This window comes from Cupressus sempervirens, chromosome 10, assembly GCF_028749045.1.
Source record: "Cupressus sempervirens isolate cs-2001-9-10 chromosome 10, ASM2874904v1, whole genome shotgun sequence".
Taxonomy (NCBI): Eukaryota; Viridiplantae; Streptophyta; class Pinopsida; order Cupressales; family Cupressaceae; genus Cupressus; species Cupressus sempervirens.
Genome location: NC_143127.1, coordinates 691,219,120 through 691,245,874, shown reverse-complemented (window position 1 = coordinate 691,245,874; position 26,755 = coordinate 691,219,120). Strand labels below are relative to the sequence as shown.

Sequence of the window (26,755 nt, the reverse complement as noted above, 5' to 3'; positions counted from 1 at the left end):
GAAATCATCAAGAGATGGTAGAGAATAGTGAGCTAACCTTCTTTTGCATGAATTTTCTTCACTTGCAGATTCATTTATAATTGAAGAGCCATCCGTCTCGTTAGATAAGTTACCTGTCATGATAGTCAATTTTTCTCAGATGCTAATCTATAGATAACTGTCAATAGACAGTTGTTGAGAGAGGTAGTACCAGATGTGGTATATGAATCCTCAGTTTTTCTGGTAGATGTAAATTTTGACTGAAGTTCTTGTTTGCCTTGGATTTTACTAGAATTCTGCAAACAAAACCAGAACAAATTTTTAGACTTGAGGTTGTAAATGATACATCTTTCACCCAATGAAGCATATCAATGTATTTACATACAATAAATTACCTTGCCTTCCCTTTCTTGCATATCTCGTAATAGATGTGAAAGGTCATTAGATTTTTCCTGGAACCAAATACAACCATTTAGAGAATCTGCAGTCAAGAAACATCTCAAGTAGTAGTAAATTAATAAGATCTTGAAAACATCCACTTGCCTCCAGTTCTGCAATTTTAGCTTTGAACATGGCTGACATCTGCTTGTATTCATGCTGAACCAGCTTTAACTACAGAGATCACAAGCTAGTGTCATTTGTGTAAATCTGATTTTGAAGAATAATTCATTATTCGACATATATGATTGATAGGGTTCTTAATAATTTGAATGACAGGTGATGCTGATCCGAACCAAATTAATTTCAAGCTACCCCAGCATTCTTACGAGTGCAACCAAATTCATGATTTATCACAGAAGAAGATTTTCAATAGGATGAATTCCAACTTACCTGTTTTAGAAAAAATAGTTAAAAGGACAAGTTTCAGACATTAGTTGTTTAGGGCACTCCCATCAGCTGTTGTTGGGCACCAAGGCCTTCTAGCTAAGATTTAGTGTTCCACCACCCATTGAGGACATGGCAATGGGTTTTGGGGACAAAGGGTCTGAATTCAGGTACAGCAGGGGATTGATATCTTATGGAAAGTGAATGTCATTCACCACTGATTATATCAAACCCTTGTACATTGAAATTAACCATATATTTTGGATAATGAATTGCTGGATAAATATGACGACACCCCACATGAATTGCAAACATAGAAACCCCAGTTCTGATTTTTTCTAAGGAAGTCAACATAATAAATAATAATGTATGCAATAGAAGCTACAAACCCTCATAAATTACCCATATTAGGTTTGCAAATGATCTGAAAATGTCCTTCAATCAGCCCAAAATGTATGTATATATCTGATTTGCTTGCAAATGTTTTTAAAAAATACACTTTTGAGATGTCCAGGGACAAGAGACTTCCAAAAGAACCCAAGATGCTAAAGGGATTCCATCAAACAGTATCTTGTCAAATGGAAGGACCTACCAATTGAGGATGCTACATAGCAGAATGAGCAGATTTTGTAGCATCCTAATCAGGAATTGCTTGTCAGCAAGCAATTCCAAGAAGGGGAGTCTATCATGTCCCCTCCTATTGGACCTCACTAATGGCCCCTCTCAGTGTGATCTATTTGATCCCCATGGACCATTAGCTTGAGTTGCAAGGGGTTCAATTTATGGGTGGTGTTTCTATTGGGATCCTTAGGCTTGTCTTATCACATTTTTGCTTGTGGCTCCTGATGGGTTTAAACAATAGCACATTTTGTTTATATTTCTCTTGTTATGACTTGTACTGTTATAAGGTGTATGTTGTTTAAAGACTAAAAGTTTTTATGACTCAATGATAATAGGTTTCCACAATCCATAATTTTATATTTTTTCTTCTGGATAAGATTGTGTGTTTTTTAACCATCAACGTTTTGGATCATACTCAATGATCCATCATCAGGATGAGAGAGCTCAAGAATGTCAAAAGATGTCAATATAGCATGTGGACTTCTATAATCTTGGGATGAAAAACTTGATGGTTATCTTTATATTATTCCTTTTTGAGTATTTAAAGCATAATGAATTTCCTGCAGCCAACTAGTTTTTTTTTTTCTTTTTTTTTGCAACCATGTGATATATCCATATTAATAAAATCTGGAGTTCAATATATATATGTAATGTGGAATGGATGTATCTCCATGTTTTGTGTTCCTAACCTTTCACCGCAAGAATGGGTCAACGGGGAAGAATGGCCAAACAGTTGGTGGTGTCAAAAAGGACAACATTGAAGCCCTAGCTGATTTGCCTACTTTCCAATTGAAGCAATCAGTGAAGTTTTAAGACTGCTTCCTTCTTGTTGAGATAATATCTCCTTCTACTTTTAATGTACTAACCAGACCCATCTATTTTGTTGGAGGTAGTGGTCAGTTAGTTAGTTGTGAGTTTTGTATAAATAAGTCATTGAAACCTCTTAAGAGGTTAGCTAGAGAGAGATCAGTCAGCAATAGGTTGTTATTACTATAACTGTTTTCAGCAATATACTTTTACAGTTTCCAAGTACTATATATAATCATCTTTTGTCATGTGAATAAAGCAATGATGATTTTGAGTCCATAGTGTTGAAGAACTCAGATTCACTCACTCAAGGGGGCCCACTTGGTTAGTTATCCTCTGCATTTTTACTATTTCTTTGTAGTTGTTATGGTTGTTGTTCCACTTGTTTTTTTCTGCAACCATAGCTGGTTGAGTAGTTTCCTACCTGATAGACTTGAACTCAGTTTCTGCAATTTGTTTCATGTTATTTATGCTCTGATAGATGGTAACTAGGTAGCTTCATGTTCAAGTATTCATTTTCCTGCATTATTCCCTTTTCAACAGTAGTTAGCATAGCCTCAATAGAAACTTAGTGCATATATTATGCATAACTATTTCAAGTTTACACCCATAGGGTAATAATGAGGAGAGTAACCATCGTGTACTTACCCAACTGTTGATTGATCAAATTCTTTTCCAAGTAAGGATAATAAAGTCGATGTAATGAAACAATAGAGGAGACAAATCTGTTCACCAACAGATTTTTGGCAACTCGACTGAGGCGTCGTGCATTTGATGACCTAGTGCATAAATAAAAGACTTTGTGATGAAAAACCATGGTCTTGCCACAAAATGATGTTTTCCCTATATTACAACTGGATTTAGGTTTCAAGAACCCCCAGGAGGATTTGATATCCGATTTAAAGTCAGTAGCCTGGCTGTGCAGGAGAAATATCCAATAGTACTAACAAGTGCTTAGAGTTTTAGAAGAGGAAGGAGAAATCGGAGAAGGCCTGAGAGGAATACCTGTGGTTCAAGAAGTAGCAGTTGTTACATCCCAAATTTTTGTCTCTTAAAATAATCATGTAGCTGTATACATTTCATGTGATTGGCAATTAGTTTGTTAAAATTAATTGAATGTTATGATCATGGGAAATTGAAAATTTTGGTAACACTAAACATTTAACTCTTTGTTTCCAAAAGCGCATGAGCTATTCCATCTTCTTTTATTCTTTGTTTGATGAATATCGGGTGATAGTACAGTACAGACCCACACTACCATGCACGGTTTGACATCATTGTAATTGGATTTGCAATCACTTGTAGAATATTTAACATGCAATGATGCACATTGTACATAGAATTGAATATATGATATATGAAAAGGCATATGTCTGATTTATACAGTGGCATCATCCATATGCCATTGAGATAAGATCAGATTGAAGGAATTAAATTCTAATTTATAAGCTGAATGCAAATATATAGAGAAATCTCCTAGGATACACCCAAGACCCGAAAGGTCAAGCATAGATGGGTGAAGAGGAGAAGTATCCATGCAATAATATATTGAATATCAGTAATAGAAGAAAATAGACAATTAAAACTGCTTAGACCAAGTCAGCTCATAATCGTCTAAAGTATACTCAATTGTCAAGTCGAGCGGTGGTGTTCGGGGTTTACAGAATGCCCATCTAAATCCTTGGCCGAGGTAGGTAGAGGGATTCTTGCCGATATTGATCACTTGAGGCCAGGGTGCTAGCTGACAAAGGAAAGATTGATGGAGGATATCCACCTATCTTGTCTACTGCTTAGCCGACACTCTTAACACTGGTATGCTCAGATGGCAAGACCATGGTGCCCCAAGCCTAACCCGAGGTAGGGAGGGCCTTTCTCGTAAGAGATTGTGGGGGGATAAGTTAAGATTTGTGGTTGGGAGGTTAAGCCTATGCCAATGCTTCTTCACTTCACCAGATGTTGAGGCTTGTACAACACATTATCAATCATCGACACTTGTATGACTTTTGATCTTATGTATGTTCCCTAATCTTATTTAAGGTTAGTCCTTGAATTGTATAATTATGTTAATGTATTCATCATAGCATTGAATGATTATGATAGAAGTTAGTTATGGAAATTATAGTAGTTTCCCTTCATGTAACTAGGAAAAGGATTGTTTGCTTAACTACTCTACACATATTCATGTTCATTGAATTCAGTTATTAGTTTCATTTCTAAATGGAGTAACGAATATAACTGTCTTATGTCTTTTTGTTATGAAGGATAGATTATCTCTAGCATTTGATTACTACTTTTCAATTCATGAATAATGGTATGTTACAGTTGTAAACAAGATCTCCCATGCCACTGTAAGAAATTGATCAAGGGATTCAAATTGGTAAGGTAGCAGAGAAGTACATTAGAGCTGATAAAGAAAAAGGATTGGTAGATGATGATTTTGAAGCCTTAAAGAAATTGAATTTTGCTCCCGATCTTACTGCAAGAAGAAAGAGGAAGATCAAATCCAGCAGTAGACCTTCTTCCCCACCTCAAACCTCATCATTCTAAACTATTGTTCAAGCCTTGACCATCCTTGGTACAGTAACACCTAATTCTAGGGTAAAGAAATCCACCTAATCCACTCGAAGGGTACACCTCGAGATATCACTTTTCTACCATTAGGGCGAGGACCACTACTAAGAAGTACTTGAGAATGCCCAGATTCACCAAAAAGAGATTAGGGGTGTTGAAGTTAGGAGTACGGAGGAGGCTCGTGCAAGTAAACAACAGGAGGAGGGATGTGCCCAATATGATTGTACCAAAGGGGAGGGAGCCCTATACAAGCCCATACTACTAATATAGAAGAAAGTGTCCATACTATGACTAATATGCAGGAAGATACAGTTGTATGTACCGTGGAGGGCACTTGTATACTAAAGAACCATAGTACGGAGGGGGAAGGCAATAGATAGAAAATTCTTGAATGGGGGAGCAATACGATTTTCATTACCAGCAGTAGCAAACTTAGTTCCTACAAATCAGAGAAAACTTACTAAGGTGATAGATTTCAAGTGTCGGAAAAAGTGTGGGCACAAGGTAAGACTACAAACACCACAAGGTATAGAAGTGGCCCACCCTATTGCTTTGATGATACAACCTGTAGAAAAAATAGATGCACGGAATGAGAAGCACGGGGAAGAACCCAAAATTGAAGATAAAGACACACTAGTTGAGGACATAGTACTAGAGGAGGCAGATAAACTGCTTGAAGAAGTGTGAATAGTACCTCCACCCTCACCAGCCCCCTTGGAGGTAGAAGGAGAAGACAAAACTGAAATACCAAATGAGGAAGTAGGACCTTCGGGGACAATCTCATCAAAGGAAAAAGTAGAAAGATTGCTCAAGGAGTTACAAGATATGGAACATACCACCAAGGAAATTATAACGCAGGCTAAAGGTCAAAATCTGGGGGCCATAATTAGAGTAGTTGAATCCTTGGCAGCATTCATGAAGGACTGCCATACAGATTGGAGGTTACCTCAACGGAGTGGGTACAAGCAAGAGGAAATAGCTGAAGATTGGACAGCCCAATGCACCATACCTCTAGCCAAGGAACAACCACCTTTCATACACACACTTGTAGAAATGAAAGTAGCATTTAGAAGGACATACTTGGAACTTCATTAGGAAAAGGAATTGACAAGAGGAGTGGAAAGGAAGTAGAAGGTAGAAAAAGCTTCTCTAGAAAAGAAATGGAAGGTAGAAAAAGATGCTCTGGAAGAAAAATGGAATATAGAGAAAGCTGCCCTGGAAGAGAAATTAGCAACATCAGAAGCAAAAAAGATGGATGCATTGCATGTATTGCAAGGAGTTTGTGCCAAGCTGAAAGTTGATGAACGGGATCTCCTACGCCTCCACGAATGAGCCCCGAGTCCGGGGATGTCTTCACAACCTACTTCTTGAAGTCCAATTTTCTTTTAAGTTTTGTTTGGTAGTCCTATAGAATACGACTTGTTTTCTAGGGGGACAAAGGTAGTATGTAATAAAGTAATGTTGTAATTAGAACTAGTTAAGCTTTGTGGGATAAGCTAGTTAGGAAGCCATGGGATGCATCCATTGATTTTCCCAATGGACCAACCATTATATAAGATTTTTGGAATATGGATGATGTACTCATGTTTTTGGTAATCAATAAAGTAATAACATTTCCTCATCATTTTGGTATTCTGGTACTAGTAATGAATGCCATATCGGTACAATTGATTCCATGCTATATTGTTTCGTATATTGTGCATTGATAACCATTCTACAATATCAATCACCCAATTGCTACTCATTCAAGAAAATAGAAAATTTGCATCTAACCATTCTAAATTTTAAATGTAGGTCTTTGTTCTAGCTTGGCACAAGCTCAATTGATGACTAAGATAATCTTGACTAATTTGAAATGTATTGTGACAATGTGTTGGACATCGTCGACCAATTAAATAGAGTCATGTGGAAGAGATGCTTTACATGGAAATTTACACACTTTACATGTTGTCAATTGAGCCCATTTACTCTACAATCCCTAGCAAGGATAGGTGGTGATAATGCAGCAATGCAAGTCAGGTTGAGTCCCTCTTATTCTTCCCTACACTACCAGCTATCCAATACAAGATAACACCTAGTTACAGTGTTGACCAAATATTTTTACATATCATCACTTTAAATAGGGCCCACTCCAATAGACATGAAAAATGCCATCTTAGAAAAGAAACACCAGCTTGCATGATGAGGCCTTGCACTAAACCAAGAATGAGCACTACGCTGACACTTTTCACCTTAGTGCAGTGGCAGAGTTTGAGGGGGGACAAGCTTAGAGGACCTACGCCCATGAACAACAGATAAGGGACATCCAATGTGGCACTAATTCAGTGGATGGCAACGACTGCAATACAAAGATCAAAGATCATCAGGCCATAGACTAAAACAAATCTAGTAAAATTGATTGTAGTGGGGCAAACCTAGGCATCCCTAATGAGTCAATTAGGTGATCAATGAGATGAAGGGGGATAAAGTATGACCTAAATTATCAGACACAAGCAAAAGCCAATCAACATAAAAATAAAATAAAAGTCATTGAGCTAGAAAGACAGGGTCAAAATTAACTAAAGCAAGTAAAAATAGTAACGCTAAGATTTTGCAAGGGTGACACCTAAACAAAAGTAAGGAAGTCAAAATAAAAATATCCCATAATTTTACCACATAAGCTCAAGGCTACATAAGGTTGTGGAAACAAAAAGGCAAATAAAGACAACAAGAGGATTAAATGAAAATAATAATAATACTTAGGAATATGACTAATAGAGGTTTTCCATGAGAACCATACATGTCAAAATTTAAAATAATATTCAATAAGCTTTGCCAAAATGTGGGCCATAATATGTTGTAGATTTGAAATGAAACCACATTAATTTTAGGTTGACTTTGATGATTTTCTTAGATAGTTGGGTTTACCGTACATATTGCTCAACCTACTCTTTTGGAGTTCCTTGAGCTTCTTCACACCGCTATGCTTGTTGCATCCTTAAGCTTCCTCATTAGAAAATAGTCGAATTCTCATTCCTTGTGTTATTGTCCATTTATCTATTAAGATTCCCACCAAAAATTGAGGTTCACTTTGCTTATTTCTGCATTAAAAGTCTCTTAAGATAACCTCAAAGTTTCTCCTCTTAAATGTTGCTTCCAAATTTAATACCTTCTCCCATGGAGTACATAATATGCAGAACCATCTAGTGCAGTTGCATTTACATTTTAATTTGATTAATCTAACTCTCATGACTCAATTTGCTTGAAACCCATCACTTAGAAAATTTACATCCTATGCCTAAAATTGCTTAAAGTGTCGCTCATGCACAATCCCACAAAGCACAATCTAATGTGGTATCCGTATAACTCAGTGATCAATAACACATAACTTGGCAAAAAGACTGTTCCTTTGATGGAAATCATTTTAGGTGTGCCATTTTTTTGTGAGAGATATTTGGATCACTTAAAAGGCTTATAACTGAACACAGCAAAAGCTGTGCACAAACAGGTTTGCAACAGCCTTGAAACCAGTAAGTACACTCAATCTTCAAACTAGTGAGGAGTCAAATTACCTGCCAACCAAAATCTCACAAATTTTAACATAGCATATTGCTAGCATTTGCATCAAAATCTAATATGCAATGGTTACACAGATAGTAATATATTGGCGATACAAATTACATCCTAACCCTAATATGAAACATATTATTTTTAACTATATTACTAGCCCTAACCTAATGATCTACAACTACTCATTTTTTAGTATCAAATATCTCATGGATAACCACCACCATCTCCTCCTCCTTTTACCTCTTCTTCTTCTTCTCCTTCATCTTGGTTCATCTTCTTCTTCTTTTTCTTCTTCTTCTTCTTCCTCTTCATCCTCCTCTTTGTCTTCTTCATCTTCTTCCTCCCCATCATCCTCCTCTTCGTATTCTCCTTCATCTTTGTCTTCTCTATCTCCTTCCACCTCTTCTTCTCCTTCTCCTCCTCCTTCCTCTTCTTTTCTTTCTTCACCGTATGCTTATGTTTATGCTTATCCTTCCCTTCCTTCTTTACCTCCTCTTTCTCCATTCCCTTTTTCTTTTCATTTGAATTTTTCTCTTTCTTCATACATTGTTTTCTCAACTACTTTCTTGTTTATAATTTAAGTTACTTATAATTAAGAATTCATATTCAGTTAAATAAATTGATTAGATTTCATAAGGATGTTTTAAAGCTTTTCAAAAAGAAAAATTCAAATATATATCTTATGAACCATTCTCCCCAATTGGTATGCCAAAAAAAAAAAAAAACTATCATAATATACCAAACAATTTTTTTTAATGATGGATTGTGAGTATCCTTCAAAAATTTATTATTAAACCTACGTTATCGTTATTAATTAATTATAAAATATAGAACATTAGGTGTGTTCAAGGTACCAAAAGAAAATTCATTGTAGTTAAGCTAAGGTAATTTAATAAGATGCGTGTATATAATCATTTATATTTGATATTGATGGATGTAGAAGTGATAATTAATACTACATTAGAAAAGAAATGAAACAAAAGGCATTTAACTCTATAAGACAAATGAAATTATTAAAAATAAAATTATTGTAAAGTTGGAGTAAAATAATTGTATTGAAAAAACAGAGCAAAAATAATATATTTCAAAAATTAAAATAGCCATATACTTTCTTTTAAATATTAACATATTATAGATTAAAAATCATAAATATATTTTTTTATCATTATTAAATTATATTAATCAATTTCGTGAAAAAAAATTAATAGGGTTTTTTGGTTAAAACCATTAAAAAAAAAATTTTAGTCAATCTTTACATGTTCAACCAAACATTATTTACTCACATTTCGCACAGGAAAAAAAAAAGAATTATCAATATTTAGCTGAATTAAGCAATTGGCAAGCATCTCCCAATGGAGGAAGCAAGGCAGAGATTACTTTTTTGACATGGATGGAGCTTGTGTTCATTCCTCTACAGAATGTCAACCTAAGGTTAGACAAATGTGCAATAAACATTAATGCAAATTTGGGATATTTAACCTCAAATTTTGTATTTAATGTTCTTTTCTTGCTTTTACATTTTTGTCCTTTTTAACTTTCACTTATTACAATCGAAATTTATCCTCGCATTTATTATTGTTGTGGGTAGTGAGTCCAACCAAAACCGACTTGAATACACAATGTCAAATAGAAGTCACTGAAGTTAATCAAATTTTCCGATGAACTTTTTTCAAGCTTCTTTATTTTTTTCATTACTTCCGACAAGGCTTGGATGGCTGGAATATTTTTTACAGATAAGACATCACACTTTCTAGTTAAAGTTCATTGTATAAGAGCTAATCGGCTAATTAATATATGTTAATGACATACAGTGTTACATCCTCTATATTGCGCAATTTTAAATATTATATATAGCCGTTCAGACTTCATGCGAACTTGAGTTGATTGGTGAAAATCGGTTATTCGTTATCGTTTCATGTGCAATTGAAGTATTGGTTATTCATTATGATTTCATGGGAATAAGAAATATTGGTTAATTGTTATGATATTATTTTAATTGGAAATGGTTAGTTGACATAGGTATTTGATTTCACTAAAATGATTTGATAAATATGTTATTAGTATGATAAACTTCTTTTGCAGGAATACGACGAAGGAGGCGATCATAAGGGCGTGAGGGCACCACCTACCATTGAGTTAACAGGTATGGGTCCTAAACCACCTTGGTCAAGGAAAACCGAACTAGGCAAGCAAGGGTATACCAAGTAATCACCATGAGCTAACCAGGGTCAACATATGTAATTAACAATACACAAAAATTACTAAACATAAAATCAAACTAAGAACAAATGTTACCTTCATAATTTGGATGATCTTGGAACTTCCTATTGTGTCAAGCATGTCTTAATACAACAATACCATGGTGCCTATATGTACTTGCACATGCGTATACATACACATGTATATATACATAAATTCAAATAAGACATACAAGAATGTATATACCTATTTAAAATATGACGAATACACTAGTTATGTATGCTTAGAGTACTACGTGTGTGTATGTATATATATAGGTAGATACATGACGGAGTCCTTATATTAACACATGAGATTTGGACTATTATTATTTTTGACCTTGGCAAATGTTTTAATATTATTAACTCATATCATCGACCCTCTATATTTTTTTCCAAGCAGCCTATCTGTTATATTAGTCATATATAGTGTCGATCTTTGGATGACTCGAGCATAACTCATGCTGTTGCCACCTTTCTTTATCTTTCTTGTAACCAAGTATGCTTGCAAGAACAAGAAGACCATCTCTTTTATGTGATTCATTATATATCAATGGGGGACATTTGCATATGCTAGTTTTTTTTGGTGATTTCTTTTACCATCTGCAAACTTCATTCATAGTCTCATGCTCCATATTTGCAATAGCATTTTCATATTACTTTGTTGCAATTTGCTCGTGCAGTCTCGTGCTCCATATTTGGAATAATATTTTCATATTACTCTGCTGTGATTGCACATGCGATTCCATGCTCCATATTTGCAATAACATTTTCATATTACTCTGTTGTAATTTGCACATGCAATGTCATGCTCCATATTCGCAATAGCATTTTTCATATAACATAGGCTCTCAGCTGCAAACTACACGTTCAGTTTCGTGTTCCACATTGGTATTAGCATTTCATATTTCATTGGCGCTGTTCTGAGATTATGCCTACATTGTCATGGGTCCATAACTCTGATTTCTCACATAATCAGCTTGTTCCTCAACTATGATTCATTTGTACTAGTGTTTGCTAGAATTTATAGGCAAGGAGCCATACCAGGCATTCCAATTTTCATTAGCTCTTCAGGGTGATAATACCTCTATCAGGTTTTGCATTCTTTCTACATTTTCTTTCCATTTTTGTTATATTAAAAGGCTCTGAAAATTCTAGATTGGAACTCTAAAAGAAACATTGATATTATAGATAGAACCAGACAGACTAGCTACAAAATGAATGCCTTGTTTACATAAATCTATTTGCATAAAACATGCATAAGGATCAAAGTTATCTATTGCATACTATTATAATTGTTCTTTCAAAACTTAAACTAAAATTAGAAGGATCTCCAACCTCTTGCAATACTTATACAGGGGCATCTTCAATATGCCTATGAGATAAGAGAAGGCACTCTCAAGTGAATTAAGGAAAATTGATAAGAAATAACATGGAATCATTATGTAAATGTCTTTCATAAGCCCAGGCTGGTCAGAAAAAAATTGACTGTGATAAATAGTGATTGTTCAAGGATATAGACGGTCACACTAAGATTCATCAAGGATGACCAGCAAGGTCAAGATGAAGAGTAGGGACTGATATCAAATGATTAGTCGGTTATACAAGCAAGATAAGAGAAGAAATTAGAAACAAAATAAAACAATTGATGATCTTAAACAAATAATTATAGACCGGGTCAGCTCATGGTGATCAAGGGCCGGTAATCTTGTTATCAAGTTGAGGGTAGGTTTAGTGGCATGCTTGCTGTTGTGATCAATAGAGGTAAGGGTTGCTAGTAGTTGGATAGATGGGCTGATGGGATCGACTCCTTAGCCTAGCTAGCTACCTAATGGACACTCTAACACATAGATGCTCTATGGTAGGACAAGGATGTCCCATGCCTAATCTCGAGTAGGGAGGGTCTTTCTCAATTGAGATTGTGTGGGGATACTTAAGGATCTGCGGTTGGGAGGTTAAGCCCCTGACAATGCTTCTCCTCTCCACTAGATGCCAAGACTTGCACAAGACAGAGATATAATGCACATTCAAGTTATCTTCTTTCATCGAGTATTTTACTTTTATGTACTTGCAAGTTTAGTTGAAGATATGTTTAGACAATCGATTTTGCTTTAATCATTCAAGCAGTTAATTAGTCATTCTCCTTTCAATTATCTAGGGTTCAGTTAATCTGTTATCACCGTTGATCTCTATCATATGAACATGTATTATAGTTGTTCTAACTAACTTCTCATGCTCATTAATACGAAAAAGTAATTGTGTTCAATCATATGATAGTTGTTAGTTAAGGCTAGCAGAAACAAGATGTTACATTTGTTAGTTAAGGCTAGGAGAACAGGATGTTACATATGGTATCAAAGCTCTACGTTCAACCCATCATTGTAGTTTTTCTTTGGACGCGAGGGCCACCACCCCCCCACCCCCCTTTCTCTTTCCCACGCAGCATGGTTGTCATAGTAGCCAAAGCTATTGTAGCAGCCGAAGCTGCCGTGGTCAATAGAGGTTGCCAAGGCAGCAAAACGCTGCATGCGGGCTTTTGAATGTTGCCACAATGGCACCCCTTAGAGGTTTTTAAAAATAAAAAAAATTATTTAAAATTTTTATCTATTTAAAAAGATTAAATATTAAATATTATTTAATTTCATTAAGTTTTAATTAAAGTTTAAATATTATAAAATTTAGTTCTTGTTAAATTTAATTTAATTTGTTAAAATTTAATTATTGTTTAAAATTATTATATTTAAATATTAAATGATATTTAGTTTTTTTATAGAATTTAAATATTTTTCTTTTTGAGTATCTTTTATATTATCCATTAAAATATATTATTTGTTCGAGTAAATTATTATCATTATTATGATTTATTAAAAAATATAGTTTATAAAAAAAAGTAGTGGATTCTTTTATAGCTACGAAAATGGAAAATTTTACTATGACCAAACCAAACCTTGAAAACTTTTAGCTAAAATGTGTGGCTGAATATACTTGTGTTTTAAATGTAATGATGTGTTGATACATCTTTTGATCTTATGTCGGTTTGGGAAACCCATGTAGTTGGCTAGTTAGGAAAGACACCAGAGGTCGAGGTTGTGAATGTTTATTTTCAGTGATCTATATCACATACATGTTTTCTATTATGAAAACCAGTTTTTTCATGTGAACCTCATGTCTTTTGATGTATCATGTTGATGTTCTGGTTTGTGAACCATTGGTGTTTTCTAGTTGCTCATATGGGACTAAGTATGATTATTGTGGCTTTTTGATGCACTTGATTTATGAGCTTAGAGTAGGTAATCTATATGTATGTTAGTAAGTGACTTGCAATGGGGGTCAGATCCCTAAAGTGGTTGCCAGGATAACTCATTGTAAGTTATCTTTTTTTTTAGAAAAGAGGGGTAAAAATTTATTAAGACAGAAAGGAATACAACAAGGAGAGCTCAACAAGGAGCTCGATCCTGAGCAACAAGATCATCAAATTCTTGCACCATCTCAAAGGACAGTTGCCTCCTATCCCTAATATTCCAACCCGGATCATGACTAGAAGCCCATTTGGCTAAACAATCAGTAGTTTTGTTCCATTCACGAGGAATATACGTGAACCTAATGAACTGAAAAGAGGTAGAGAAGAGAATAATCTGCTTAACAACAGTGGCCAGCTGCCAACTAACATCCTCAAGCTCTTGCGAAGAAAGCATGTTCACCACCACCTGGGAATCAGAGTCACAAATAATCTTACTCCATCCCCGCAAGCAACACTGTTCCACAGCATATAAAATAGCCTAAGCTTCCATGAGATTGTTAGTATAATCACCCTTATGAACTGAGAAGAAAAATTTAACATCCCCAGAACTACAATGAGCCACTCCACCAATACCAGCAGGGCCAGGATTCCCACGGGAAGAACCATCAATGTTAATTTTCAGAACTCCACAGGGAGGAGGAGTCCAGTGCCCATCCCGGTTAACCCGACCCTTCCTCTGATGGTGAAGCTGCCTGGACATAGAAGAAAACCTATGAGCTGCAGCCCCATCCTAAAGATGAAAACATTTACATTAATGGGGATTAAAATGAATTAAAAAGAGTTGGTGATCCTTGCCCATGCTTTGAGTTCTACTACAGGCTAGGATGGGAGTGAAACAAGATGTCAGATGTAACCATGCATGATTAGTTTTCGTGTTTGCACGAAAGGATTTTTGACACTACATAGAGTCACTTGGGGGTCTAAGTCTAGAGATACTGCCAGGCTAACCTTAGAGTTCGCTCATGTGATGACACTCTCCTATACGTACATACTAGGTTCCTACGTCTTGTTGGTTGCCTATAGAATTAGATGTTCACTTTGTTATACTTGGTACCTTTGAGATAAAATGCTATCAAGATTCCTTTTCCTGAATTCTTGTTGTGAATTGTGGATTGTTATCCATTTGGGATTTCAGATTATCTCCTCGACATGGTGGAGTGGACCATTTAGGTTCCACAAGATTGGGTGGTAGTGATTCTTTTGCCATTGAGATCCGACAGTTGAACACCAATGGTGGATGCACCTTGTTGCAGATGTTTTATTCTTCTTATCTTATGGAGACATGTGATTATGTTCTGTGGTCATATTCTGGTATTTTGTACTTTGGATTATTTGAGAACCTATAGGATGTATCATATCATGATGCATATTCTTTTATCATTTCATATCCTACGACATATGGAGTGGATGATTATGCAATCTAGTAATGTCTTTTGGCATCTTATGTACCTTGTCAATTCTTTTTTGTAATTTTTACATATGGTTATTCTATGTTATGGACTTTATTTATCAAACATAAAACTTATGTGTGCGATTCAATGTTATGGAACCCTTGAGAGTTGTAACTGTTATTGTATTGCTCATGTATGTATGTGATGTGTATTTGAGTTATTGCTTCCGCTTTGTTATCTTTATGTCATTTTAATCTTTCAAAAATAAAAATGTTTAGCAAACTTAGTAACATTATAGGTTTATTTCTCTTGGGTTCCTTAGCAGGCTTTACATACGTTATCTAAGAAGAGTACCTTCTGAAGGATTGGGAGGGTTCATAAGGGATAGTATTTAGATTGATATTTACTTAGTTTAATATTTCTAACATGTTTTGTCTTTTAAATATATATTTTCTATATTCTACTAATGATTTGGTGCATGTTCCAGCATTCATTCCTTAAGCCAAAAAAAGGGAACATTACAGTGGTATCAGAACATAATCTTGCCATCCTGTGAGTAAAGGGTTATGCAAACTTATGAAAGGAGAACAAAAAAAACTACAACCAATGACTTAGCAAATGAAATGAGATCCTATATGGAGCAAACCAACCAAACCAACCAAACTATATTGAATCAAATGGAGAAGTCAAATCAGGCCCTCCTCCAAGCCTTATAGAACATGGGAAACTCAATTAATAATTTAAGAAGTCAACTTAACCTAGAGAGAGAGACTAGTTCAATCCCTTCTGAAAATAACAATATGACTACAAACACCAGCCATCCCCAACCCACATTCCTACCTAGAGGAGCAAACCTAAGAGAGGAGGAAGGGGTGGAGCAACCCATGACTAGCACTGAAGACATTGCAAGAGCATATGCAGCTCTAGAACCACACATTAGAGAAGCGGTCTCATTTAGGGAATTTTGTGAGGATAAAAGAAGAGAGGTGCCTAGAAGGCATATGAAAGAAGAACTCAAGCACAAAGTAAGCAATGTAGCAATTCCAATTTTTAAGGGATCAAGGGAGTTTATAGCCCATCAATGGTTAGAAAAACTAAACACATTTTTTATTCTAAATCCCATGACAGAAGAAGATGCCCTCCAATTTCCAATTATCCATCTTGGTGGAGCGGCACATAATTGTTGGACCCATGGACAAATCTCATTAGGGCATAAAGATGTGAAATCCTATGAAGAGTTCTCTCAAAAACTTATGACTAGATTTGATGAGAATGATACCTATGGTACTTCCAAGAATTCACACATCTCAACCTAACGGGAACATTAAATGAATATATTAAACAGTTCCAATAATTTTTAGTCGTGATTCCCGATCTCTCCCAAAAGAGTCTCACGTGTATGTTCATAGGTCTTAAAGAATCCACAAAAACTATGGTGAAATCCCATGAACCACAAAATCTAGAAGAAGCTATAAGAAAGGTAAAGATGTTTGAATCTAATAATAAGGAAAGAGCTTGAAACTTAACTTCTAAAATATTCCATCGGAATGAAGGAACAAGGAGGGATAACCAAAATCAACCACGTTACTTGTGTAATAAACCATGGAGCACTGGACACAGATGTCAACAAAGGGGAGAATCAATCCAAAAAAAACTATGCTTCAAATGTAAGGAACTTTGGGAACAAGTTCACCAATATAAAAGAGGACAAGTAAACCAAATTGAATAAACACGTAAAAGTTGGAGGAATCAGAACAAGGAAAACTAGCAATCATCCCCCAAGACAAAAATAGGCCCTTGCAAATTAAAGGCATACTTAACAGTCAAAAAGTAATTGCACTAGTAGATACAAGAGCTTCTCATGATTTTATCGGCAAACACTTGGTGGAAAAAGGGCAACTAAAAACTCAAGATTTTGAAGGTTTGAGGGTCAAGTTGGCAAATGGATCCATAGATCGTTGTACAAAGATGGTTACACAAGTGGAAATTACCACCAACAGACACATAATTAAAAGAAATTTTTATGTAGTGAACATACAAAATGATGTCATCTTAGGGATGCCATGGATAAACTCACTAGGATGCCTTATCATGGATGGACCAAATCTTGAAATATGTTTCAAATATGGAGGGAAAGAAATAACTTTGAGAGGAATGTTTGATGGAACAACAAAAGTAGTGTCATGTAATAAAATGGAGAAATCAATAAAGCATGACCAAGGGGAAATGGTAGCCCAATGTATGATCCTAGAAAAAAATCCCAGTAAAGAGCAGACATTCTATGTAGAGATTCAACCCATCCTTAAGAATACAAAATGGTGTTTGAAGATACTCCTCCAGGACTTCCTCCCAAAAGTGGTTTTAAACACACCATACAATTGGAAGAAGGGACAAAACCCATAATTAATACACCTTATAGACATCACCATAAGTATAAAAAGGAAATAGAGAAAACCATCAAGGAACTATTAAAATGGGATATATATAGCCTAGTAGTAGCCTATTTGCATCATCAGTGATACTTGTTAAGAAGAAAGATGGCACCATGAGGATGTGCGTAGATTACCGAGCATTAAACAAGAAAACTATTAAAAATAGATACCCTATCCCTAGAATTGATGAAATAATGGATGACTTACGCGGGGCACGTTATTTCTCCAAAATTGATCTAAGATTGGGATATGACCAAATCAGGATGAAAGAAGAGGATGTACCAAAAACAACAATCAAATGTCATTATAGGCACTTTTAGTTCCTTGTACTTCCTTTTGTGCTTACAAATGCACAGACAACTTTCCAATCTTGCATGAACCATACCTTTAGACAGCAGGTATGGAAGTTTCTTCTCATATTTTGTGACAATATCCTTGTTTATAGCAAAACATGGGAAGAGCATTTAAGACACATTGAGGAAGTCTTAGTATATTAAAAAGAGTGTTACTCTATGCCAAGATTCAAAATACGAATTCGAACTATAAGAAATACCATACCTTGGAATAAAATCAACAAAGAAGAGTTGAGTGTGGACGAACAAAAAAATCAAAGCTATTAAGGAATGGCCAAAACCAAGAACCCTTACTCAACTCAAGGGCTTTGTGGGCCTATGTAGTTACTATCAAGGATTTTTTAAAGGTTTCTCAGAAAATTCACTTCAATTCATATAATGAATCCTTTTATTGAAGGCTTTCGTCAAGTCTTTTTTGTTTTTCTATTTGGTGAGCCTATGTTTGATTTTTGAAGCATTCAACGCCTTTTTTCACATTTTTGAGTGTGTTAGTTTGTTTTTGGTCTTTTAGTTTTGCTCAAACCCTTGCTCTCGGTTTTCACTTTGATTCGGTATATCTTAGGGCTTAATCGGCTTTGACAGTCAAAAGATACCATTTAAGGGCCCAAAAAGTGTTACCTTGAGATGCAATTGCATATTTTAAAATATCATGTTATATTTTAATGATGACATTCACTTTTTGAAAAATATAACATAAATTGACTTTATGTTAGTTTATCACTTAAGTGACTATAGTGCACTTTATGTTATATTTTCATGTTAAGTTGTTTTTTAAATTTTTCACTTAAGTGACTTTATTAACAATATAATTTGATTTCAATTTTTGAGTTACTTTAAAGTTTTAATTAAAAACATTTTACTAAATATTACTTTTTGAATGACATTTGCATATAGTCATTAAACTATATTGTGTAAATATTATTTTTGACCCAATTAAGTGATATTTCCTCAAAAATCAATTCAACACGAGCTTAATTGATCACTTAAGTTATGTAAAGGCAACTTTCAACCCATTTACATGTAAATATGTAATGGACCTCCAAGAGTGTGTTTTGCACTAAAAATGCATGTAATGGACTTCCTAGAGTCCATTTTGCATAAAAAAACCTTCTTTACACGTAATCTAATTTACATGTAATTACATCTTGAGTCCGCCTTTTGGCTTTCCTAAGTCAAAATTGTCAAAACATATTACATATTGCATATTTTCAAAATATGTAATGCCTTCCCGAGAGTGTGTTTATGAAGGATTGGCTTTACATGCAATGGGCCTTCTAAAGTGAGACTTGCATATTTGAGTTTTTTTTATAATATGCAATCACCCTTGGACAGTGCGTTTTGCAATAAAAGGTTTATTTTAACGAGTTGTTTTTTAAATATGCATTGCCCATCCTAAAATGTGTTTTGCATCTAGAGGACAAGTGCATGCTTTTTTAAATATGCTAATGCACTCCTAGAGTGTGTTTTGCATAAAGAGCCCAATCATCTTATTTAAAATATGCAAACTCCATCCTAGAGTACGTTTTGCATCTTTTTTTATGCATTGGCAAAGACGGAACTCGAATTTGAAGATCCAAGGGCAAAAAACTTCATGGTTTCCCTCTCCAAGAACATGTTTTTTCACCAAAAATGCCTAGATCTGTCCATGTAATGGCTTGAAATCTTCAAGATCAAGGTCGTTTTTGCATATTTTTGCATTCCCATGCCCTAAGCGTTGATTCTCATACAAAAAACGTTGAATTTTATCATGTCTTGGAGCTACATTTTAGCAAATATCACCCAGATTTTGAATTTTTGGATCATTTTTTTACCAAGGATGAATTGTTTTGGGGTTTCAATCTATATCCTTGCCATTGGTGAACACGTTTTTTAATTCCAAGATCAAAAACGACTTGTGATATAGCAGCAAGTGACCACATTCTTGGTAAAAATGAGTTTTTCTTGAAGGTTTTGGCCAAAACAATTTGTATTCAAGTGATCTTTGACCATGTTTTTGCTACTCCATATGGAAAACGTCCATTCAATGCTCATTTCGGATTCATCATTTGCAAGGTTGAAAGACTCAAGTTAATTACTTGTGGATTCGAGATTGGAGGAGAATTTGTCTTCAAACCTATCAATCTTCCTATTTTAGCTCTTTGATCTCCAAGTAGTAATTTTCAACTTTGCTCATCAGTTCATGCTTATCTTGCTATTTCCATGCATAGTATGGCTTGTTAATGGAGATTTGTCCAAATGCATCCTATGTGAAGTGCAAATTCTCTTTAAATAAGATGAAAGCATTCATTTTTAAGTGTTTCGAATTTCCCCAAATTCCAATTTCGAATTGGCCTAGGAAAGTAGCTTGGTATTTGCCATGTTTAAGTCAAAAAACAAAGGTATGTTTTTGTTTTGTGCTTGGTTTTTGTTTGTTTCTTGTTGTCATTTCATTTTTCAAAAGGCTTAAGGTTCTTTCCCAAGTATCCACAATTGTTCTTCACCATTCCATTTTCCAACTTTACATGTAAGTGCATCACTCTATTTCACCAATACATTTCAAAGCACATTACATTCATTCCTTTCATATGCAATTACATTCCAAGAGTAATTACATGTGTTTCCATCCTACATCCGCATTTACATGTGATCTCACTCTCCATCCGCAATTACATGTAATTTCATCCTTCATGTGTGTTTACATGTAATCTCATCCTTCAAACCTCATTGCATGATTACATCAAGTCCGGATTACATGAAATGACTTTACATGTAATTACATCTAGAGAAACCGTTTTGTTAGGTCACTCTTCAAATACCAAAATCAGCCTTGTCATTTGCAAGCATTCTCATGTACTTAGCTTGCATTCCAAAGAGCATTTACATGAAAACACATATGCATTTGCATGCTATCCAAACTTCCTAACTCTCATTTTAGCCCTTCGCACATACTATCCATATCACATCCAACTCATTGCATACATTCCTTGAGTGTCTAATCCATATTTCGAATTCATTTTTCCTCAAGATCAATCTTTGTGAATATCCTCATAGAGTCAATATCCATATCTTCTAATGATGTGTTTACACTTTGGAATTTCCATGTTGCAACACAAGAGATGTCCCTATCTTTGAAGTCAAAAGTAAAGATGAAGTATCATTATGACAAGGAATTGGCACATGCAACTGCATCTCAAGTTTCTTCTACCTTAGATAATGTTTATGATGAGATCGGACATGTGGACATGGATGAATTCCTACAAAGGGTTGAAAATCTTTCAAGTAGAGAGATGAGGCGCATAAAGAAAAGTAACATTCATCTTGTACCTACTTTTCCTATGGCTGCGCTGGAACTTGAGTTCATCTTAGGATGCGCTCGTCATTTCAATCTGAAATCCAAAACAATAAAAAATGCAGATAAGAAAGTTATCATCAGTCTAGGTCCGGAGGTGATCGAAAATATTTTCAAGGTCCTCAAAGTGCAAAATGTGTAGATTTATCAAAGGATACAACTCTCTATTTGTGGAACAAGAAAAAGTTACGATATCAAAAGCATATAAATACATCTTACTTGACTGTTCGGAGAAATAACTTTTCTAGATGGCCAAAGACTCTACACAAATCTAACTTTAAGCCAAAATGTAAAGATTTGATTACCCTTCTCAGTCGGGTATGTGGCCTTAAGGAATCTGGCAAATTTGAGCCATGGATGTTCAAATTCATTTTCCATATCTATGATAATGAATAACCCATCTTTTGGGGAGAGCTCATCAATATAGCTTTATGTGCACAATTGCTTAATATGTTACTTCAGCACCATTCTATATGAATTCATACTTGGTTTATATAGTTGCAGCTATGGGAGCTTTTTCAAGATTATCCACCAAGGGAGATTGTGCTCTAGTTCCCATTTGAATTCATTGTGAACAAATCACATTGACACAAAGTAAGGTACATTATAGGAGAGTCCAAGATGCATTCCTTGGATATTTCAAATGTCAATTTGATAAGGAGTTGGTGATTAAGAGGGTATCAGATGAAGCCTGGAACAAGGTGAATTAATTTGGTTGCATCTTTTTATAGCTTCCGACTTTCACTTATCTAAGGGTTGGTTATTTCAAAGGAGAGTCGTGTACACTACCAAGGTATCCTACTGACAACATCATTCTGATGGAGTTAGTCAGGCAGCTTATGGAGGTAGAATCATATCTGAATACTCTACATAAGCCAAGTTTCGGTATCACTACTGCTAAACCTTTGGTGATTGGGCGATACATGCTCAACTCAGTATACAAAGCAAAAGACATGGAGACAGAACCTCAGCTGATTACTATGAAGAAGTTCAAGGCTACGTGTGGTTTTGATTACCGAGGCTTAAATTCAAGAATCAAGAGAGCATTCACTCGTGTTCATCACATGGAGGATGTATGGATTGATATGCACACAGAGTTGGATAATATGAAGTTGGATTACTGTAGGCTCACCATGCAATAGATCATTGATCTCAACATGGTTGAGATTCCACCTAATCTCCAAGCAAGAGACAATCACAGTATTCTAGATCCAAAATACCATTAGGCAAGCTTTGACAAATGTTTTTTATTTCCCATCAATTGGCAGTACAAAGAATGTGTCTCTATCTTTGATAGATTCCAATCCATCTTGCTGAATTCTAACAAGTGGCTAAAGATCAACTGTCTCAGCAAGGTATATCCTAAGCTCGGGTTAGATTACAATAGTTTTGGACCTGTTGGAAGGACATCTAAGATGGAGATTATAAGCCAAGATGGTGCATCTTCTTCAACACCTGAGAAATCTCTCAAGATTAAGCTCAAAGGTGGAAAAGGGTCAAAGTCATTTTAGGATCCCACTCAAGCACCAATTCAGGAAGAAGCTAAAGAAGAAATTGCATCTAAAGAAGAACCTAATGAAGAGGAAGGAGAAATCATAATAATTTATCTCCAAGGCCACCAAATTCTCAAAAACCGCCTACTCGGGAGGAAACCCTTTTGGATCATGTAGACAACAACATGGATTCATTCACCACTGTCTTTACATCTACCTTAGAGGTGAACATGCCAACTTTCCCAATCTCTTCTATAGCTCCTCCCATTCTCACAATAAAATAGTGTGAACACTTGGCAGATGCTTCTAAGGATTTCCCAACCCTCGACAAGTTTCCCAACTTTACACTTACAGTTGTTGGTTTAGATATTATCATAATGGAATCATCTCAACAAGCGCATATGGATTTGGTTGAACAAAGTAAGGCATGCACAATTATAACAAGAATACAATCAGGATCAATGTCTGCCATATTCACTATTCCTATTTCAGTTGATGATGGTTTCAGTTTGCCTACATGGGTGGGAAAGATTATTATGAAGAGGAGGAAAGTAGTGCTTGCTCAAGACAATCTGCCTGTAAGAAGACCAAATCCAAATCTTTGAAAGACAAGATTGTTTCGAGAATTGTCGTTGGATCTAAGAAAACCAAATATGTTGAAGTTGCATAGCCCTTAGTGGGTAAACCAACTGAGGAACTCAATTGTTCATATTATAAGATCACCAGGATTGATCTTGGTAAACAAACACAGTTGTGATGTTTGCAAGATGCTCAAGATGCGCTTGTTAATGTGTCTGAAAGAAACCATGAGCTTTGGGAAAAGAAAATTCATCTTATGGGAGAAATCAATCACCTAAATGAGGTTATTTGATAACAGTCATTACAACGTACAACTACTACTTCTCATAAAGCGAAGGAGAAAAAATTGATTGAAGTAGCCAAAACTTGGTTTGGAGAAGTTGTCTCAGAAGGAGTGCAGGCCATCAAAGATGTCGTCAGAGTTCTTGAATGCAATAGACAAATTGAAGAAACTATACACCACTTGATCATTTCTATGAATCAAGAAGCCAACACTCTAAAAGGACTTTTGCTACAATGGGATGAGATAGCCAATACTTATTTGGATGGCATGGTGGCATGTGAAGTCATTCCGTCTTCAAAGATGTTTTACAGATGTTAGGGTCTCATGGAGCACAAGGAAGAGACACTGGGAAAACTATTGACTAAATTGCAAACAGCCATGGAAGACTGTCCATCATTTGAAACAAATCTTATATGCAATTTGGAACAAATAAGATGCGTTGTTCTCACCGAGCATGATAATTTGGTCCTAGTAGAAGAAATGACTTCAAAATGCACAAGCAGAGTCAATGTTGAACTTGATTCTAAGGAATTTGGCTCACATACAATGAATAGATTTGCAGCATATAAAACAATGGCAAATCCTCTACAGGATTCAATTACATCAAATTACAAGATTGCTAGATCAACATACACCACTACAGTCAAAATTGAGGCCATATCAAAATCAGTGGAGATCGTGAATCGTCCTACAGTGCATGACTGCATCACCAAATACAAGGCACTTTAAAATAATCCTTAGGATTATTCTTTCTATTTTCGTCTTCTTCTTTCTTTTCATGCATGTAGTTAGAGAGGATGTATTTCATGAAATTGTGTAATTACATGTAATACGATTTGCATGTCCTTATCACATGAAATCCAATAATTTCTCCCCTTAGTTAGAACGGGTCAAGATTGGTTGAGTTGCTCCCACTTTTTCCTCCTTTTTCTCAACTCCTTTGACTATATAAATGAGTGCCCCCTCATTGTAAAAATCATCTTTTATTGTATGCGAGAAAGCTTAGGAGAAATTGTGCAAGCGTAACTTTGATTGTGTACTACTATTTCAAAAGAAAAATGAATACAAAGAAAAAATTGAAGCTGAACTTTGATTGAGTGCAATTGTGACTTGTTCAAGTTGGAAGCTTTGACTGTGATTTGTATTTGTTATCTTTGCTTCATGTGTTTTTGTGTTCTTGATATTAGAGTATAAAGGGTTAGGAAGCAATCAGAGCCGAAGCTTTGACTAGAAGAGGTTATGGAGATATATAGACTAGAAGCTTTGACTGTAGCTTGTATTTCTTTCCTAATTCACAAAAATAGTTAAAATTCTTTTACTTTTGGAAGTCTTTGAACCCCAATAGTAAAAGTTACTCTTATAGTATAGATTAAGACCAAACTTAGAGCCAAACTGGTATGCTTTCAGGTAGCCATTGAGTTAGTGTTGGTTTATCAATATCACTATTTACAACTTTAGATAGAAGTGTGCTACAAGGTTTCATATTGCCCATTACTCGCTCCGTGGGTAAGTGGATTATTTTCTTAGAGTTAAAGAGGAAAAAATATTGATAATACCCTATCAAATCTCTCAACTTCTTGCTTACCTTGAGTTGATCCAAAGAACGATGAGAAGGGGGAGCCTTCCCTTTAAGGTAGGAGGGACTTTGTCTCACACGTTGTGGCTAGTCTACCTATTTTGTGACAGCATTTTACCCAAACTCTCAATTGCCAAAAATCCACCCAACAAGAAGAATACCTAAGAAATTATGTTACAGGACATCAAACGGCATGGATCTAGTAGCTACATTTAGGGGAGTATTGTTATAATACCACACATCACATGTCGTTTGGAATGAGTCTTTTCAAAGCAATAGATGGGTATGAAGCTACCACATTTGGAAGACTGATCACATTAAGAATGAACTCAAAGAGAACTTGCAAAAAACCAAAACCAGCAGAAGTTCTACACAGACAGCTATGAAGTGAAGAGATTGTTTGTGGGAGGCGACCTAGTGTCTTTACGCCTGTAACCATACAAGCAATCATTTATTAAAAAGAATGGGACCGAAAAACTTAAACCCTGATTCAATGGACCCTACAACATACTCAAAAAGGCTGAAGAAGTACCTTATGAACTAGAACTCCCTAGTAATAGCACATTTCACAATGTATTTCATGTATCAAGAATAAAGAAGGTTTTGGGTCAGCAAGTAAAACCATGTGCAGAATTACCCCCTTGATGATGAGGGACAACTTATTTTAGAACCAGAAATCATCCTTGATACTAGAGAAAAATTGCTAAGAAACAAAATAGTGAGAGAGTTTCTAATTAAATGGAAAGGACTGCCAAATGAAGACGCTACTTGGGAAAGAGAAGAGGACCATAAGTTGTTTGAGGACAAGCAAAATCAGGACTGAGGGACTATGATAATTCACCAAAAAATGAATAATTAATAATAAATCTATATTTAATTCCTTAATTAAATAATTGATAATATATATGTATATATGCGTGTGTTTATATATATATATATATGTGTGTGTGTGTGTGTGTATTTCTCTAAATGCATTAAATCATCTTTTAATACATTAACACATATAATTAAGTTTATATATATATATATATATATATATATATATATATATATATGAATTCTGTGCAATCAAATTAAAATATCATAATCAATATAAAAAATTATATTTAAAAAAAAAACTAATAAATAAAAACTATTTATTATTATAGACAACCCATATCACTTAAACAATTATATCAAAATCCACACTGAAATTATATGCATGAGTAATTGTAAAGACGCATGATCACAGTCGCGACCAAGGGATGTGACTTCATCACCGAAATCTAACGCACGCTTCACTCATATATATAGTCCATAGCTAGCGTACAGGATGACCATCAACTCATAGAAATCAGAGAAGTAATCCGAACAAGATAAGAAAACATTTCAATAAGCGATCGAATCAAACTCTCATCCGCAAATCACAAATAATCCTAAGTTTATGCAAG

General features: G+C 35.1%; 1 protein-coding gene across 5 annotated transcripts in view; it reads right to left on the bottom strand.

Annotated features, from left to right (window-relative positions):
* Positions 1-26,755, bottom strand: part of LOC149535724 (uncharacterized) — a 200,298-nt gene that overhangs the window by 1,169 nt on the left and 172,374 nt on the right. For all 5 annotated transcript variants that reach the window (XM_089805301.1, XM_089805300.1, XM_089805298.1 and 2 more), the window contains 4 exons: positions 523-591; positions 375-431; positions 191-275; positions 38-113 (listed from right to left, as the gene is read on the bottom strand). In XM_089805301.1, coding sequence (XP_089661427.1) covers positions 38-113; positions 191-275; positions 375-431; positions 523-591 — 287 coding nt within the window. The remainder of the gene's footprint in view (positions 1-37; positions 114-190; positions 276-374; positions 432-522; positions 592-26,755) is intronic.